The sequence below is a fragment of the Brachyhypopomus gauderio genome, chromosome 6 (assembly GCF_052324685.1).
Source record: "Brachyhypopomus gauderio isolate BG-103 chromosome 6, BGAUD_0.2, whole genome shotgun sequence".
In the NCBI taxonomy this organism is placed as follows: domain Eukaryota; kingdom Metazoa; phylum Chordata; class Actinopteri; order Gymnotiformes; family Hypopomidae; genus Brachyhypopomus; species Brachyhypopomus gauderio.
The window spans coordinates 3,905,180-3,921,942 of NC_135216.1; the positions used below are offsets into that span (position 1 = coordinate 3,905,180).

The 16,763-nt window shown below is 39.8% G+C and overlaps 3 protein-coding genes and 2 long non-coding RNA genes across 12 annotated transcripts in view; 1 reads left to right on the forward strand and 4 right to left on the reverse strand.

Annotated features, from left to right (window-relative positions):
• Positions 1-1,093: 1,093 nt before the first annotated feature.
• LOC143516159 (uncharacterized) lies at positions 1,094-2,918 on the reverse strand. Its single transcript, XR_013131577.1, has 6 exons — positions 2,469-2,918; positions 2,278-2,394; positions 2,098-2,180; positions 1,843-1,998; positions 1,689-1,749; positions 1,094-1,219 (listed from the first exon to the last, which is right to left on the reverse strand). It is a non-coding gene; the product is annotated as an uncharacterized LOC143516159 (long non-coding RNA).
• Positions 2,919-3,063: 145 nt separating this feature from the next.
• Positions 3,064-4,493, reverse strand: LOC143516126 (uncharacterized). Its single transcript, XM_077007721.1, has 8 exons — positions 4,341-4,493; positions 4,133-4,260; positions 3,877-4,047; positions 3,746-3,790; positions 3,566-3,658; positions 3,362-3,445; positions 3,159-3,251; positions 3,064-3,072 (listed from the first exon to the last, which is right to left on the reverse strand). The coding sequence occupies exons 1-8, from the start codon at positions 4,489-4,491 to the stop codon at positions 3,064-3,066; spliced, it is 774 nt and encodes a 257-aa protein (XP_076863836.1). The 5' UTR covers positions 4,492-4,493.
• Positions 4,494-5,842: 1,349 nt separating this feature from the next.
• LOC143516160 (uncharacterized) lies at positions 5,843-7,082 on the reverse strand. The gene is made up of 3 exons (XR_013131578.1): positions 6,673-7,082; positions 6,390-6,506; positions 5,843-5,937 (listed from the first exon to the last, which is right to left on the reverse strand). It is a non-coding gene; the product is annotated as an uncharacterized LOC143516160 (long non-coding RNA).
• A 102-nt stretch (positions 7,083-7,184) lies between these two features.
• Positions 7,185-8,793, reverse strand: LOC143516127 (uncharacterized). Its single transcript, XM_077007722.1, has 3 exons — positions 8,594-8,793; positions 8,447-8,476; positions 7,185-8,221 (listed from the first exon to the last, which is right to left on the reverse strand). Exons 1-3 carry the CDS (start codon positions 8,697-8,699, stop codon positions 7,185-7,187), a joined length of 1,173 nt encoding a protein of 390 aa, XP_076863837.1. The 5' UTR covers positions 8,700-8,793.
• Positions 8,794-11,149: 2,356 nt separating this feature from the next.
• Positions 11,150-16,763, forward strand: part of LOC143516511 (disintegrin and metalloproteinase domain-containing protein 11-like) — a 47,251-nt gene continuing 41,637 nt past the window's right edge. For all 8 annotated transcript variants that reach the window (XR_013131723.1, XR_013131724.1, XM_077008151.1 and 5 more), the window contains exons 1-11: positions 11,150-11,573; positions 11,996-12,195; positions 13,664-13,737; positions 14,067-14,133; positions 14,354-14,436; positions 14,633-14,696; positions 15,043-15,100; positions 15,245-15,354; positions 15,463-15,531; positions 16,251-16,322; positions 16,494-16,660. Coding sequence is in view for 6 of the 8 variants with exons in the window: in XM_077008151.1 (XP_076864266.1) it covers positions 11,516-11,573; positions 11,996-12,195; positions 13,664-13,737; positions 14,067-14,133; positions 14,354-14,436; positions 14,633-14,696; positions 15,043-15,100; positions 15,245-15,354; positions 15,463-15,531; positions 16,251-16,322; positions 16,494-16,660 (1,022 nt within the window). In the remaining 2 variants the exon portion in view is untranslated. The remainder of the gene's footprint in view (positions 11,574-11,995; positions 12,196-13,663; positions 13,738-14,066; positions 14,134-14,353; positions 14,437-14,632; positions 14,697-15,042; positions 15,101-15,244; positions 15,355-15,462; positions 15,532-16,250; positions 16,323-16,493; positions 16,661-16,763) is intronic.

Below are 16,763 nucleotides of genomic sequence, written 5' to 3' on the forward strand. Positions count from 1 at the left end.
GTACACAACAGCAGAACAGCGGCTCGTGTCCCGGTACACAACAGCAGAACAGCGGCTCGTGTCCCGGTACACAACAGCGGCATATGGTCAATGTTATGTTTTATTTATGGGACGTACACACTGTGTTTATGACGATATTTTAAATAGACATGGATAATGGACAAGCTGTTGTACTTTGCCCTGTAGGTGACCTTCTGTACCGTATATTCTTGTGTTTTCACCTGCTCTGCTCACCTTTTAGCTCAAGGAAGGAGAGGTTATTAGCTAACAATATAGCTCAGTAGCTATAGGTGATTTCAGTTTAACTAGATAATTTAAACCTCAAGTTGTGGTTGTGCAATGAGCTGAGGAACATTGCTTTAGGACAATCCTGAACTTGAATGAGTTTAAGTTAACTGTCTAAATCAGTAATCCTGTTTTGTACCTCCAGGTTTTGGTTTTCGCGCTTATAGCGCATCCCACTATGGATAATAAATACGGCCCGCTACCACCCTAGTCTCCTGCAGCATCTGCAGCATCACAAGTACAGTAAAATAAGACAAAAAATAAAGTGTTGTGAATAAATTAACTTTATACAGGCATTTTTAAATTATGTCAAATAATAATATGATAAAGAAGAAAAAAAACATACAAACAAAAAAAACTGCCTTTTATAATATTCAAACAATGACGCCTGGAGTAGACAAAGATAGCTCTCCTTGGTACCGGTTAAAGCCTTCATGCCTGCGCAGTATCAATAGAGTCACCTGCAGTGGTAGTAGACATTATTCATTAGCAGTTAATAAAAACATTTAGCAGGGTAGTGTTAAGAGTACTGTTAATATAAAAGTTCTATTTTAATGAAACATACTGTCATCACTGAATTTTCCTACCTCTGGCAGCATAACATCGATAATATAATCAACATTTCTGAGTTCTGTTTTGTCCAAACTCAGAGCTGCCAGAATTTTTCCATACAGCTCATCAATCTGGGGGGAGGGAAAAAACAAAAAACATAACACAAATTTTTATTAACATTCCATTCAATTGTACATGATGAACATGGAACAATGTTGAACCTCAATAAACAACCTACCCAAAACAGACTTACCCAGTCAGTGCTAAATTTAGACAGTCTAGGCCTAAGAATGGTTCGAAGCTTCATGCATTTGTTGGGATGGTTCCAGAGAAACATTCGCGCCGACTTCTTCTCGCCACTGAACAGTTGCCTATGTAACTCCTATTGAGACATTAATTGTATTATGTTAAATAACCTGAAATGTATGCAGTGCCTGAAGGAATGACAGTGCTTTCAAGTTATGAATATAGTCATAAGGGTGTGTGAAAAGCTTGACAACATTCACAGCTGGAAAAAGAAATAGAGTAATGTGTTAGAAACAATATTTTGTGCAAAATTTAAGGTATTGACAGGTTTGTCCCTCCTTTACTGCAGTGAGTGTCTCTAAGCTGGAAAGACTTTACACTTCATGTTAACATTTGTGTGAGGATTTAGCTGCAGTCAGCCACAAGAGCATTAGTGAGGTCAGTAATGAGGTTGACTTATGATTAGTTCTCGGTTAGAAAAATAATATGATGGAGGCATAGTAAGAAGAAAGAAAACAGTCTTCAAGCATAACTAAAGACTTGTACATGCAAGTCATAGCAGAAGAAAACATTAGAAAAAGAATAATTGGAAGTGTGGTTATTACCTGAATTTCCTCTTCACTGATCAAACATCCTACACCTTTCTGACTCAGAACTGAGAGGAGACTGGAATGAAACAAGTATCTTCAATAAATGGCTGTTCCAACAGTAACATGGTTAGTACAATTCCCCATTATTGTAATTGGCTCCTTCGCTTACTTTGTGTATGGGTAAGGGGAAGGCATGTCACATCCACATTTAAAACTTGTGTTCTGGAGATTTTCTTGCTGCACTCCAGCACAGTCTGTATGCAGCCACATTTCGCAAATGTCACACTGTACCCAGTTGAATGTGGAGACATCTGGATATAGGGATCTATTTAAGTTCACAACAATTAAATTCAATTTGTCAGAATAATGGCTTGATTTATACATTTGAATGAAAAATAAATGTTGATAAGTATGCAGAATGTACCTAGCTTTTTGTCCAGACATTCTTTGGTATGTGCATGCATAAATTTTGCCAGCCAAGCAATCTGAATCATGTGCTGCATGTCTCTGTAATAATCGTTAAAATAATATATATTTACAGGGTGACAGACTGACATTTTAAAAGAAGATGCTGGTTTTATAACTAAACAAACCATAAACATACCGGCAGAATAGCTTCTGCTGCTAATGCAGCTGCATGATATCTTCGCAGGTAAAGCAACTGCTTTTGAAAGAGAGTCTCATTTGCAGCTTTGATGCTTCTGACTTCCAATTCAGCCATCTATTTTAAGATGCAGAATCCTTTTAAGTAGCTTATTCACATAGTACATATAATTAGTAATCACTGATACTTACTGTGCAAACAAGTACTCCGCAGTTATCTGAATCAGACTGCTTCCATTGGGCTGGACTCTGTATTGTCCAAGAGCTCAAGTTCCAGATGTTCTGGAATGCATTACTAGGAAAAAGTACAATTAGAATAAAAACAACACATTCTTGAATGTGGATGTGATTAAACATTAGAAAATGAGAACTGTATGCTGACAACGGAGATTTATCTTAATATCTTTAGTTAATATTAACAAATCTTATGAACAACTGGGCTGTGACGTTGGGGTCGTGGCGAAGGAAGAGACACGGAATCCTCCGTCTGACTGACGTCACTTTTATTTTCAACAGAAATTGCGCAATAGCGCACAAGGAACATGTAGACATACACACTGAAACGTGTAGACTTTAGACAACGACGAGCACAGGACACTGCGCGAGCGCACATTAAATAGACAAACCACATTATCCCCACGTGATTACAAGACAAGTCACAGGTGAGACATATCACACGACATAACCCGAACCACGGAGATCCACAGACGCAGACAAAGCACGTGGACAACGTATACACACGCCCAAAAGGGAGGGGCCGGGGTCCTCAACGTGACATGGGCTACCCCTAATTCCACTGTGTATTCCATAAATGTAAGCAGTATTGCCAGTACCAAATAATTTCCAACAAACAATCCAGAAAGAAAAAAGAAATAAATATACACACCATAACAATTCCATGTCCTGGTCCACAATTGTTTTGGTCTTCCCCAAAGAATCATACAGTTTAATTTCAGATGTCACCCCATCAAAGACCTAAAATGTAAAATGAACCACACGTTATTATTATTATTATTATTATTAATAATAATAATAATAATAATAATAAAGACTTCAGAAAAAACAAATAAAATGGCTATACTCACCCACAGAATAAAGTGGTTCCCAGATTCTGGAGTTTTGTGTCCAACAACACGGGGAATGAGCACTTTTGTGTTCTTCTTTACATCCTACAAAGAAGGCATTTGGATAGACTGTACCTCAAAATGAAGCAGTAAACTACTGTAAAATGCAGAGACAGAACTTCAGAGAATGTAGTCAATAATACCACTTTAGTTAGTTCAGAATACCTTAATGCATTTTAGATGCACATCTTGAATTGCTTTGTTCTTTTGCCAGTCTCTCCACCAAAGTATGAAATTAAATGTCGGAATAAGGATGACCTGCAATAAAGTTATATTTCTAACAATTTTCAAAAATCGACAAAATGTCATAATTTCAGAACTAATAGTTAAGTATGAACATTTTACATTCTGTGCTCTTTCCACCAGCTGAGAAAGTCTTGTATCTACTACCTGTGAGGAAAGAAAACTCAATTCATTCCTCGGTCTTAACTCCGTTTTCTGTTATGATACAGTGTGCTTGGGAGATTAATGCTTACGCTATCCGTCAGCCATGGCATTCTGATTTTTCCAGTTGACTGTTCCTCGCTGGACATCATTTCAGGGGGGTACAAACTCTTCAGATCTTGAAGGTTAGCTGTGCAATTCGCAATCCTTATTATGGTCAGGTGCTCCTCTTTTTGTTCAGCAAAAAGGACTGCTACTTTTTCCTAAACATTTTAGACATTACAATATTTATAACAGGAACAGTGATACAACTTACTTTTATATATTTTAACAAAAAAGACAACATACCTCATTTGATTGGTCAATTGGAAAAAGACCAACTGAGAAGTGCTGCCAGCTCCTACTGCTTTCTTCTTCATGAAGCAACCCTTTCATTTCCATAACTTCAATTACCCCTTCTTTCTTGAGTGCATGTGCTGCCAATTATAATTTAAACAATGCTTTAATCATTCATCCATTTTTTAATTTTGAAAAAGCAAAGACCAGCCATACAAACCTGTTTCAGCAATACTAAGTCTTCCATTGTTATCTACTTCTAAAGGGTCCAATGCAATCCTCATCATGTCTTGTTTGAATTCCTGATTTACCTTCTGATTATGGAGGTGGAACATGAGTCTCAAGGAAAATATGAAGTGCCTGTCCTTCATATTGCAAAGAAAATACCGACATGTGGCCATTTCTCTATTAAGTTGCTCTGCCACTGCTGTGTTTATAGAGGAGCGAAGCTCTGGAACAAGACATAGACTTCTCAGTCTTTCCTCTGGACGTTTTTGATTCTTCTGGTGAAATCGGTCATAGAGGCTGTATCGCTCGTTAGTTCCTGTCACTGGATGTGGTCTTGAATGCATAGAGGTACAGTCCATTTCCTTAATGCCTTTTGGCTGACTAGAAGTAAGCCATGGCAGGGAAATCTGTAAAGTCTTCTTTAATGCCTTTTCAATATTGTCTTTTGTAGGTTCACAAAGTCTTCCATCATATGGCTGAAAAAAATCCTGTTTTGTTCTATTATTGAGATGTCTTGCTACACGGCCTGCCACATCACTTACATAAACATTTGGGGCATGCTGAAAGCTCAGGAGAGCATCGGCATGGTCCCTAGCAGACTCTCGCCACCACAAAGGAGAGCAGTAATAAACAACTGAATGTGGGCAAGAGACATGTAACACCCCACCTAAAAAGGAACAGAGAAAAACAAAATACTTAGTAAAACATTTTGTGTTGTGACACTTGGAGATGAGACAAGGGAAGCAGATACATACGTGTATGTCTTTTACTAAAATAAGCCATAATAAAATAAACAAAAGAAACAAGAAATAACAAACAGAAAGGAAACAAAGTAATAAAACAAATAGACACTAACAAACAATCAAGCAAAACAAAGGCTAGGGAAATACAAGGGACAATTGAAGGTAACTGACACAAGGTAACAGCTAAGACAAAATTAATGACAAAGACAGGCAGCAAACAGAGGTGTATATATATACACAGCAAACGAGCAACACCTGTGCACAATGGGAAGAGACAACTACGAACTAGGTGAGGGTCGAGACAAGGAGCACGCGATCATAAACATAGACACAGACATAGACAGGGAGAACAACGTGGGCGTGACGTGTGCAAAATGCATTTTATAGATTTTGTAATACACTTACCCCCAGCTTTCTGCAATTTCACAAACATTTTTGGATAAATGTCTTTGTACAGTAGGAGCTCTTGCAACCTGTTCAGGATGTCCTCTCTTGTTCCCTCTGCTGAAACACCCAGTGCTTCACAAGCTGATACAAGTTCTGCCTTCTGTGCCTAAAGAAATATCTCTGTATCACATACTTTCATTTGTAATCATAACCAATTCGAAATAATATTGTTGAAAAATGCATACTTAACCTTTTTTTTTTCAAGCAAATCTAGAATGTAATCTTCATTCATTTCTGTGTTGGCCACTTGGCATTCTCTGCCCACGTTAGTTTTCTTCCATAGTCCCTTCAGTAGCTCTATTTTGGGAACAATGTCTCCAGTTCTGGTGTTCACTCCAATCCATGGTGCCAAATCAGAATATGTCAGCATGTTTGAAAAGGGATTGTGTGTTCTTCCACCTAAAGCCAACAAATAGAACAACAATAAATGAAAGAAAATAAAATGTGATGTTCTAACTTTTTGGCACTGTTTCTTACCTCTGCTTGCAGCCAGCACTGCACTTATAACTTTTCAAATATTCCTTGACTAAACACACCTAATCCATCCCATCAAGTCCTTAAGGAGTTGAACTGGGTGTGTTGAGTCATAAACAGAGGTGTCAATTCCAGGTTCAGAAAGTAAAACTCCTTCCCAGGATTTTACTCAAGCTTGCTGCATGTTCTAATTAGTGCAAGCCAGGTAAAATTAGTGGAATAAACACAATCCAGGAAGCCTGAGCAAAATCCCGGTGAGGACTTTTACTTTCTGAACCTGGAATTGACACCTCCGGTCATAAATACCATGCAGTGCAGCGGGGTCACCAGCAAAAGGATTAAGAAACACTGCCTTATTGCATAGAGTAGCATCTCACCAGTGCACAATCCAGAAGCAATCATCTCATTCTCCAAGTTCTGCCACTTCTCTTTCATGTTCACACTGAGGTCCTCAGCCCTCACTGTCTCAGGATTAGGTTTCTTCAGTACCTGCACTGGAACATGGAATAAGCACACAGATAAGTGGTTCCAAACACTAGTGTTGGTGGCCCCATGCTCTGTACGTTTTAGTTTCTTTAAAAAACAGTTCTATATAGCACCAAAAATGGTCAGTGAATGAATCTTCTTTAATACTATATATAACTATTTTTTAACTATTACCTGGAATGTCAAATGCAACTTTCCAGTTTGCATCAGCAACAATTATAGAAGGGTGGTGTCCACAGCGATAACAAAAGAAACCATATTTGTAATCCCTCAGTGCAGAGAAATGGAAAAAGGCTTTTCTTATTGTGTCATGAGGGACTCTGCAGCCGCTTAAATCTTCCATGATTGAAAGGGCCCGGCCAATCGCTGTGTGGTTCTGTAAATTAGAAGTAAATTGCATCATTTTAAAGGACAAACTAACTAAAAACAAAATACACAGTATTCTCTAGTTACATTGCTCTCCTACCTTGAGTGCAGCTGTTAAGGTAAGACAGAGCTGGGTGGTCAGGAAGACTTTGTTGTTATAATTGTGAAATCCAGATGTATACTCCTGAAATCTAACTGCTGTTTTGCAGACTGGGCATTCCTTAATATACACATGGATTCCTAAAAAGATGGTAGTTTTGCCAAAGTTGTTATATAATACTAGTTACATTGTGAAAACTTACAAATAACCACAATTACATCTAATCATACAAACCTTTGGTGACAGAACAAAGTCCATACACAACTGCTTCTTTGGTAAACAGTTTAGGAGGTGAGAGCTCAGGTGGAGTAGGTCCAGGGCAGTAAGGACAGATGGTTTCAAGTGTTTCAAACTTCTTGGGTACCTCCCTAACCACACAGAAATCCTCAGAAAGCTCTTCAGGAATCATTTTATGCTTCCTCATGTAACTTGTCATGCTTAGAATGTCTGTTGAGTCTAGATGCCCTTTAGTTTCTTTTGAAGTTGTCTCATATTGCTCATCCACTTCCATATCACTGTCTGTATCATCAAAGTACATAAGCAAGTCTTGGCGTTCTTGGAAAGTCCACCACATGCACAGGTAACGATGAACACATCGGGAGGGATTACTTGTGCCTTTGCACCGGCAACTCCATTGACCAGTTCCAGTATCAAAAGTGACCCGGGTTCTACCAAATCTGCACCAATTGTCACTTTCTCCTGTGTACACAGAAAAGTGCACATACCTTTTTGAAAATCCAAAGTCACCATAAAACACAGGATAGACACAACAGGATCTTGCTTTGCAGGCATGATTGTTTAATTTGATGCATTCATTGACCCTAGAAGAAGAAATCAAGCCTTTATCCATCATGTTTTGAAGGCAATCTTCCTTAAGTGCAGCTGGAGGAGTATGAACTGCTGCTGTCTGAACTCTGCAGAGATGAAGACATTCTCTGCCTGGCCTTCCACTTCTTTCTGTCATATCCATGTACTGCTTACAATTATCAGTTTCACAAGCAATTACTTGATTTTTTATGGATTTCATGACATGGATGGGAACACGAACTCCAGTTTTGTCCTTGGCAGTAAAGAAGATCCCCCTCTCTTCATCAATGCAAAAAATGGGTTCTGTCACACTTGCATGGATTACATTTTGATGCCGTCTGAAATTGTATTCACTTGCAAATGAGACATGGCATGTATGACATTTCAGTGTACTCTTAGTTTCTTCATGTATGGTCTGTTCTTGTTGCTTTGACTTTTGTTCTGATGGTTCTAACAGAGAATGAATCACACATAATGGATTAATTAAAGGGAAGTGTGTCACATAGCGAAAAAGTGAAGTCATAGTAATGCTTTAGCATTGGTGAATGAACAGTGGGACAGGTGTTCTATGGAGTGATAAAACACTATCATTTATATTATTTGGTCGGAAACAATCATCAAACGGACATTTTCCCATAGACTTGAACAGTGTTATACTCACAGCAGGAAACTCACCTGTTTTTTCTGCTTTTTTGGTTAAACAGCCTGAAAGTTGTATGAAATGTTTAATTAACTTTATCTAATATAATAGTTATCATTGCTCAATATTTTTAGGTCAGCAATAAGTAACATGTTTTAAAAGGAAATGTGTCATATACTTACCATGAGAATTTAAATGAACATCAAAGTTTGCACGTTTAAGAATAATTTTCCCACACTGGGAACAATGCCAGTGACTTCTTATAGAATCCTTGACCTCTGCACACATGCATGGTATTGTAAATTTCTCTGAAAATAAAGCATATTTTAACAGTAATCTATTAGACTATTACATGAGAGGCCCTTTATGCCACAACATTTGAACTTCCTTGTCTCATACACTGTCCATTCTTTCACACTATTAAGCCTCTTACACTCAATAACATTTTCTCACATTTACTATTATACACTTTTACAAACATTATCAAACCTCTTGAACGCTATTTAAACTCTTACATGCTATGAATCCTTCTAGATTTACAATAACAGAAATAAATGTCAATGTGTAATAGTTCAAGTAGTTTAAATATTCTCTTAAAAGGTCTCTCATCTACTTTTAGAAATATGAATGTTGACTTGCCTAGTACCGTAACCTCTGATTTTGAGTGATCATTTGTGGATGATTAATAAGCTCTTAATAAATTATTAGTACCACATCAACAAGGCTTGAGCGAAGTAGCGGTAGTGAAGCAACTGGAATAAATACCCTGAAGATGTATTTTAATACATTACTTATATTAAGTAGAGGTATTGTTGAATTAGACTTAATGTTATTTCCAATAAGCAAAACCTAACATTATTCAACATCTAATCTCAATCACAAACATCTACAAATATGAACTTTGATCCCCCAAATTATGTGAAAAACTGAACTTATTAGATTATCATGAATTGTTGTTTACAGTGTTGAAAATCTCTGCATGATAGCTCAAAGTTCTGATGCTGCTACATTATTGATATGTTGTTGTATTACTGAGAGTCTGTTGTGTTTATTTAACCCAAAAAGGACCACTCCAAATAAAGGGTCACCTTAATTCAATAAGCACAAAAGCGAATCAGATTTAGACAATGGTAAATATGAAACTGTTTTGGATGCATTATTGGCGAGCCTCTGTAATGCAACTGTCATAACAAACAATACAACTGTAATAACATGATATTTCAATACAATGCTTACCTTCATTTTTATCTGTATAATATATGGCAAATCTCAAATGTTTAGATGACAGATGTCTCTCCGAACATACCGTTTTCTTCTTGCAGTACGGACACTGTGACCCGCGTGCTTTGTTAATTAGCTCTGTCACCGAGGTAAATTCGGTACTTTTGCCTGTTTTCCCAATAAACATTGTCAGTACAGTCAAATAATTATACAAATGTTATGTAAATAGTAAAGAAAAAGTGAATTAGCAACGTTGGACTATCCGTAATTTACCTGACATGATCACAAAACCCCTTGATTAACTAATCCGTAGTCGTGTGATAAACTCAAGTTAACTGTGCCGGAAACTCTGTATGCTGGTGTCGGGTTACCGATTTATAACGTGAAAAACAACGTGTTTTCTTTCTCTTCTTTTTTGCTCGCAGAGCCTAATGGTCGTGATGTCAAGCTGATAATTTATTGACGATAAAATATTTGGACAGAACACTGTGCAACTTACAATGTGATATTTATTTGCGTTTCTCATAAAAAATATAAATATATTTTATGAATATATTTTATGAAATTGTACACAATTTCTCCAATTTGGAATAATATTTGATTTAGTAAGATAGTAAAATGTGTATGGTGCCGTAGGCCGCTGTTCTGCTGTGTGTACCGGGACACGAGCCGCTGTTCTGCTGTGTGTACCGGGACACAAACCGCTGTTCTGCTGTGTGTACCGGGACACAACCCGCTGTGCCGTACTTCCGGTATTAGTGTGACGGAACACAGAGGGACGGCACAGTAACATCGGGGCTACAACTCCTACTGCACAATGACGTTCAGTCGATTGCATTTCAAGGTGGCTTCTGGCACGAATTCAGCGTTTCTTTCTTTAAATACAAATCCACACACACTGGAGCTTTTACTTTTCATTGTGGCATGTTTTCATCACATCAGTGTTTAAATCAATCTCGTGATCATTACATTTAAAGGAGACATTTATGTCAGAAATACCGTACGGTGAAAAGCAATACCTCGGTGCCGTGATTACATTTCGAGCTGTATTATATTCAATTCTGGCACAAATTCAGCGTTTTGGTTTTGAATGGTAATTATTGTGTATTGTTTTTCAATAAAGAGATAAAGTGCATTGAAACGTAATGTAATAGTGCTTTTGCATTTCATTGTGGCACGTATTCTGCATGTTTGTATGGAAAAGCAATGCATTTTGTGGATTGCATTTCCATTTTTGCCTAGTAGCGATTACATTTCGAATTGGCACTGTTTCTTTTCCATAGTGTTCTTGCTAACAACAACCAGTTGCACAGTTTAGTCACTTTGGACGCACCGTTAGAAAGCTACTGAAGACAAAATCTGAATGCGTGAATGTGAAATCAACTATGTCGCAGTATGTCATCCTCTTTGTAACTGATCAATCTAGAGAAATGACTGTATGGAAGCTGCATGAAGAGAATGTGTGGCTGTGCGTGAGACGGAGTGAGGGAGCGTGCGCGGTTCCCACGTGTCCCTCTGTGCCGCAGAACCTTCTCTAGCGCCTCACGCACCCGCAGATTTGCGCGCACATACCTTCTCAAACGCACTCTCTCACGCACTCCTAACAGCAACATGCCAACCACGCATAATCGTAAATTGCCCAGTTGACAGATTTTACACGTTTTACAGACCAGTTTATTTATCTGTTTATTTTGTATCGGATTCTATCCTACAGCCAAGCTTGACTCGTAATCGAAAGGAGCAGTACAGAAAGACAAGATGAGAGGTTGAACACACGTTAACCGAAATATACGCCTTTCTTGAGTGCTTTGTAATTTCCCGGAGCCTGTCATAATAAGCAGTAAGACGAATCAGATGAAGCTCTCTGGGACTATGTGATCAGCATGCTCGCCCTGCCGTGCCTGACGTTTGCTGCAGTTGGCGCGATGTTTTCCGTAACAGGTAAGCGATTCCTGCAAAGCAAGAAGCGGAGTAGGGCGGGGGCAAGTGCAAAACCCCTCACTGTAAGGATTTTTATTCCTCGAGAAATTCTGCAGCTGTAATCTCATTTCCCAGGGACAATAACTCTATGCTCGTTCACAGCTTGGGCGCTTGCGTCTGTGCCAAATACTGAGAGCATCGCTGTAGCTGCGCCGTTAGTGCAAGTGTCACACCGATTTGCTGCATTAACACATTGTATTGGAGCTAAAGACGTGTCTGGGAACCCTGAAATAAACACAGAAAATAGAGGGATGGAGTTTCTGTTGCCCAACTGTAGTGATTTAAAACAAAGCAAAACCCATTGTCTATTTAAATATACGTAAATACAAGTATCGATACAAGTACTCTTTGCCATTTATTGATCTGTTGCTGCATCCTTGTAGCCGGCTCGAACGGCAGCTCTCCGTCGCAGGACCGGGGAGTGTGGGACCGGATCTTTCCGCCGGATCAGCAGGAAGGATACCACACTACAACGGAGGAGGTCGTGCAGCCCAAGCGCCTCTTGCAGCAGAGAGACTCGGAGGAAGAGACGGCGCATAGTAAACTGGGAACACGAATAAGAGGCAGTGCCGGAGCCCCGACGGTGTGTGGCACTATATATTGAATTACGTTCTAGGAAGCGCATGTATTGTAGAGTTATTATAGGAAGCTCATAAAACGTCGGTTTAATGCTTTGGCCGGATTATTTTAACCCCCGTGAAACTTCCATATAAAAGGTATAGACGCATGTAACAGCTGAACTGGAAGTGAATTGTGTGTCGGATCCCCCCACTTTAATTAATAATTAATTAGAATTTAGGGACGTGTCGGGCTGCGACGCTTATATGACGCTTATATGACGCTTATAGTCGTCTCTACTCACGCATTCAAAGCAACATTATTGCTAATATATTGACCAATGCAATTTAACGTTTAATGTCTTGTTTTGGCAGCAGGTCTGATGCAGGCTATAGTGGGTAATATCTGAAAAGTTTAGGATATTTGGCTTCCATTATTTGAAGTGGTTCCCCAGAACAGGTTGTTATGCATTCTAAAGGAACGCTTTCACACGTTTATCTGCAGAAATGTTGTGGTTACACTGTTTGTGCTGAGCATCAAAAGGCCTAAAGTGCAGTTTGTCACAAACCAGCAGTTAACAGAAAACTCAGTTCTCAATCACTTTGTGAGGTCTGCATGCACGTGCGCTTCCTGGCATCATTTTAAAACAATACTTTACACACTCAGTGCCTTCCAAAATAAGGGACAGAAGAGACCAGGAATATTTATTTATTTGCCTTTTTTGTGATGTTTATTATAAAGGGAGTCATTCTCTTCCTTTCTTGCCCAGTCTGTCTCTCCTCATCTCTGTTCCTAATCCCTAGTTCAGGATTAAGTGCATAATTCACAGTGAGCCCAAAGCAGAAGTAAAGAGCTGCACCATCTCCTTTAAGGAGGGGAAGGTCTCGCACCAAGTGGATATTTATTTTCTTATTCAGAATGGTTTCATCAGTTTTCAGCAGCAACGTGAGTAGAGAAGAAGGGGGAGAATGCACTCAGTGCAGTGACGTGTAACGCACGTCGGACAGGGTCATTTCAGTCTCTTCACTTCTGTCTCTGGGTTGCGTTGCCAGGTACCACTATATATATCCCACATAGAAACTGAGAAACTCCCATATGGTTTGTACCATCACCAGTCAGAAACAATGTTCATGAAAGTGTTAAATATAGGGCGACTCCTGTGTAAATCGTGAGTGTTGGCAGGTATGCATCATACAGTGAGCTGAGAATTGTTTTTTGGGCTGGGTGCTCTCTCCCACACACAGGCACAGAGACACACAGATGTACACACACACACACACACACACACACACACACACACACACACACACACACACTTGCCTTCCCAGCATTCTGCATATGTCCATTAAAAATAGGTTTTGTTGAATCTACACAAATGAGCAACACTGCAAACTTTGTTTTCCCATGTCCTCCGTATCCAGCTGTAGTGTTTGGAACTGAATGGTCTTAGAAATGGTCAGTGACACTGTTAACGTTGCTCTCTTTGCTCACAGGTTCATTTGGCTCGGAGCAGTTTCCAGGTGGAGGCCTTTGGAAAGACTTTCATCTTGGATCTACAATTAAACCAGTCAGTACTGTCCACCTCTCCTCCTGTCCACCTCTCCTCCTGTCCAGTCAGTACTGTCCACCTCTCCTCCTGTCCAGCCTCCTCTCCACTTGAGCTTGTCTGTGTGCTGCATTTCAAATCAATCAGGAGAGATTTAGCAACATGAAAATAACAACACTAATGGGATATTACAGGACATTTGCTGTGTTTTCTTTACCTGTTTTCTATTGTTTGGATGTTAGGAAAGCTGAACCAGCATGCTAACCCACCTAGAAAGGAGATCTATCTTCTGGGCTTCAGTGTTCCTTGCTAAGGACATGAAAGCTTTTATTTTGTGTCTTTGTCTTTAGTGACCTATTATCTTCCAATTATGTGGAGCGTGACTTTGACCAAGATGGAAAACCAAAACAATCAACAGTAAGTTTACTTCTGTATCAGTACTCACAAGTGTAAAGCTATGACTATGGAGGAAATATATTATAACTTATTTGCTCCACTTGACATCCTGTTTGGCATGGCAAGTGTGGCATCAGAAGCAAAAAGAAACATGCAAAACTCTAAGTACACAGATTAAACCATGTTACATTTATTGGATGTAACTGCTAGTCCATCTATATGTGTGTGTGTGTGTGTGTAGGGGGGAGAGCACTGTTACTATCATGGCACACTCAGGGAAATTCCAGGTTCCTGGGCAGCTCTGTCGACCTGTCATGGTCTTTGGTAAGCACCACACTCAACACACTAAATATAGACATACCTCTGTGTGCACACATGCACAAAAACCTCCCATATAAACCAGTTTGTTATTACTTCTGGGTTGATTATAACCTATGAATTTATTGAGAGAATATGGAGAAAAGATTACATTATTAGCAGGAGTTGTGCTGGTCTGGAATGAGCTGCCATCTCTTTTTAGTGGCATGTTTTCAGATGGACTCCACTCCTACAGCATTGAACCCTTTCTCAATTATACCGATCAGGTAAGGTTATCTTTTGTTACAGATCAGTGGGCCTATTGGTATCAGTTGAGCCTATTAGAATGAGTTGATGTATGGTTAGACTTACACAGTAACGGTTTTACCCGAGTAATTACAGTTATTTGCTGCTGCTAAGACCCAAAAAGTGGTCCTTACAGTACAATATTTGAAAACACTAACCCATGTAGCCTATCTGTTGACCTGGTGCAATAAACCTTAAACACATTCTCTGTAAACTACGTAAATTAAACAATAATAGCTTCACTTATGGCTATGCTCACTATATGTGATAATAAGTTAGAGCATCACTTTAAGCACATTAATGTATGGTAAATTAATCCCTGTTCAGAGTGGGGCCCATTTGGTGAGAAGGATGCCTGACTTTAAACTGCAAACCTCCTGTCCAGGTACTGTAATAAGGTCAATTGCTTGCATTCACATATAAATAATACATAAGCACATACACATTTGTAGTATTTGACGTGCACAAATATTACCTGATCTGCCACCTACTGAGGCAGCTGGCTTGAGATTGATCTTTTGATAATTAGGTTGTCTGATAAACGAGAAGAATGAAAAACTCTCTGAAGAAAGTTTATCTGAGGAGTATGAGAGCAGCATTCTGCAACACAAAGACAGTTTGAAACGTGTCAAACGACGGGTAGGCCAGCTGTTCACTCTTTCACAACCATACTTAAATAGTTCGTTCATAAATAACTGCATTTGCAAATGGTAGATGCAAACATATCTTTCACACCTGATTCTACAGGTTTACCGACCAAGGGTTCAAACCGAGACAAAATACATTGAGCTGATGGTTATCCACGACTTTGAAATGGTTAGACTTGTGAGAGTGTGTGTCTCTGAATTCCAAGTTTTTACTGTATAACTGAACTATGTTCTTGTGTGTGTAGGTGTGTGTGCGTCTGTGTGTGTCTGATCTGGTTGTGTGTGTGTGTGTGTGTGTGTGTGTGTGTGTGTGTGTGTGTGTGTGTGTGTCTGTGATCTGGTTGTGTGTGTCTGTGATCTGGTTGTGTGTGTCTGTGGTCTGGTTGTGTGTGTGTCTGTGATCTGGTTGTGTGTGTGTGTGTCTGTGATCTGGTTGTGTGTGTGTGTGTGTGTGTGTGTGTGTGTGTGTGTGTGTGTGTGTGTGTGTGTGTGTGTGTGTGTGTGTGTGTGTCTGATCCGGTTGTGTGTGTCTGTGTGATCCGGTTGTGTGTGTCTGTGTGATCCGGTTGTGTGTGTGTGTGTGTGTGTGTGTGTGTGTGTGTGTGTGTGTGTGTGTGTCTGATCTGGTTGTGTGTGTGTGTGTGTGTGTGTGTGTGTGTGTGTGTGTGTGTGTGTGTGTGTCTGATCTGGTTGTGTGTGTGTGTGTGTGTGTGTGTGTGTGTGTGTGTGTGTGTGTGTGTGTCTGATCTGGTTGTGTGTGTGTATGTGTGTGTGTGTGTGTGTGTGTGTGTGTGTGTGTATGTGTGTATGTGTGTGTGTGTGTGTGTGTGTGTGTGTGTGTGTGTGTGTGTGTGTGTGTCTGATCTGGTTGTGTTCTTGTTCTTGTAGTTTGTGCAGTTACGTCGTTCCACCACTCAGATGAGGAACTTTGCGAAAGCAGTTGTGAACATGGCAGATGCGGTGAGATCCCTCCATCCGCCACACACGCGCACACACACACACACACACACACACACACACACACACACACACACACACTGCACCCTAACACAGAGGGACAGGATCACATCTATCCACCTCTGCCATCTCCATCTGCTTCATCATTTTCTACACTGTTGCTATGACACCCAGCTCTACAAGGAACAGCTGAATACCCGCATTGTGCTGGTCGCCATGGAGACCTGGTCATCAGGGAACCCAATTTCTGTGGTTGCCAACCCTCAGACATCACTGCAGAACTTCATGCAGTATCGCCGAGACAACGTGCGGGAGCCCAGTGATGCCGTGCACCTCTTCTCGTGAGTCTGAAGTTCCACCTTCATGGCAGAAGAAACCATCCTGTACACCTCCTTTACTATAGAACAAGTCCAAGAGCTGTGTGTGTGTGTGTGTGTGTGTGTG

What these genes read in the sequence shown, in the direction of transcription:
- LOC143516126 (XM_077007721.1), bottom strand. Translation starts at nt 4,491, where the DNA reads ATGAAGGACAGGCACTTCATATTTTCCTTGAGACTCATGTTCCACCTC. An exon ending in TGCATCTAAAATGCATTAAG is followed by an intron (nt 3,446 to 3,565) that starts GTATTCTGAACT and finishes CCTTCTTTGTAG; the next exon opens with GATGTAAAGAAGAACACAAA. An exon ending in GGAACCACTTTATTCTGTGG is followed by an intron (nt 3,252 to 3,361) that starts GTGAGTATAGCC and finishes TTTACATTTTAG; the next exon opens with GTCTTTGATGGGGTGACATC.
- LOC143516127 (XM_077007722.1), bottom strand. Translation starts at nt 8,699, where the DNA reads ATGTGTGCAGAGGTCAAGGATTCTATAAGAAGTCACTGGCATTGTTCC. An exon ending in TGTTCATTTAAATTCTCATG is followed by an intron (nt 8,477 to 8,593) that starts GTAAGTATATGA and finishes TACAACTTTCAG; the next exon opens with GCTGTTTAACCAAAAAAGCA. An exon ending in CAAAAAAGCAGAAAAAACAG is followed by an intron (nt 8,222 to 8,446) that starts GTGAGTTTCCTG and finishes ATTCTCTGTTAG; the next exon opens with AACCATCAGAACAAAAGTCA.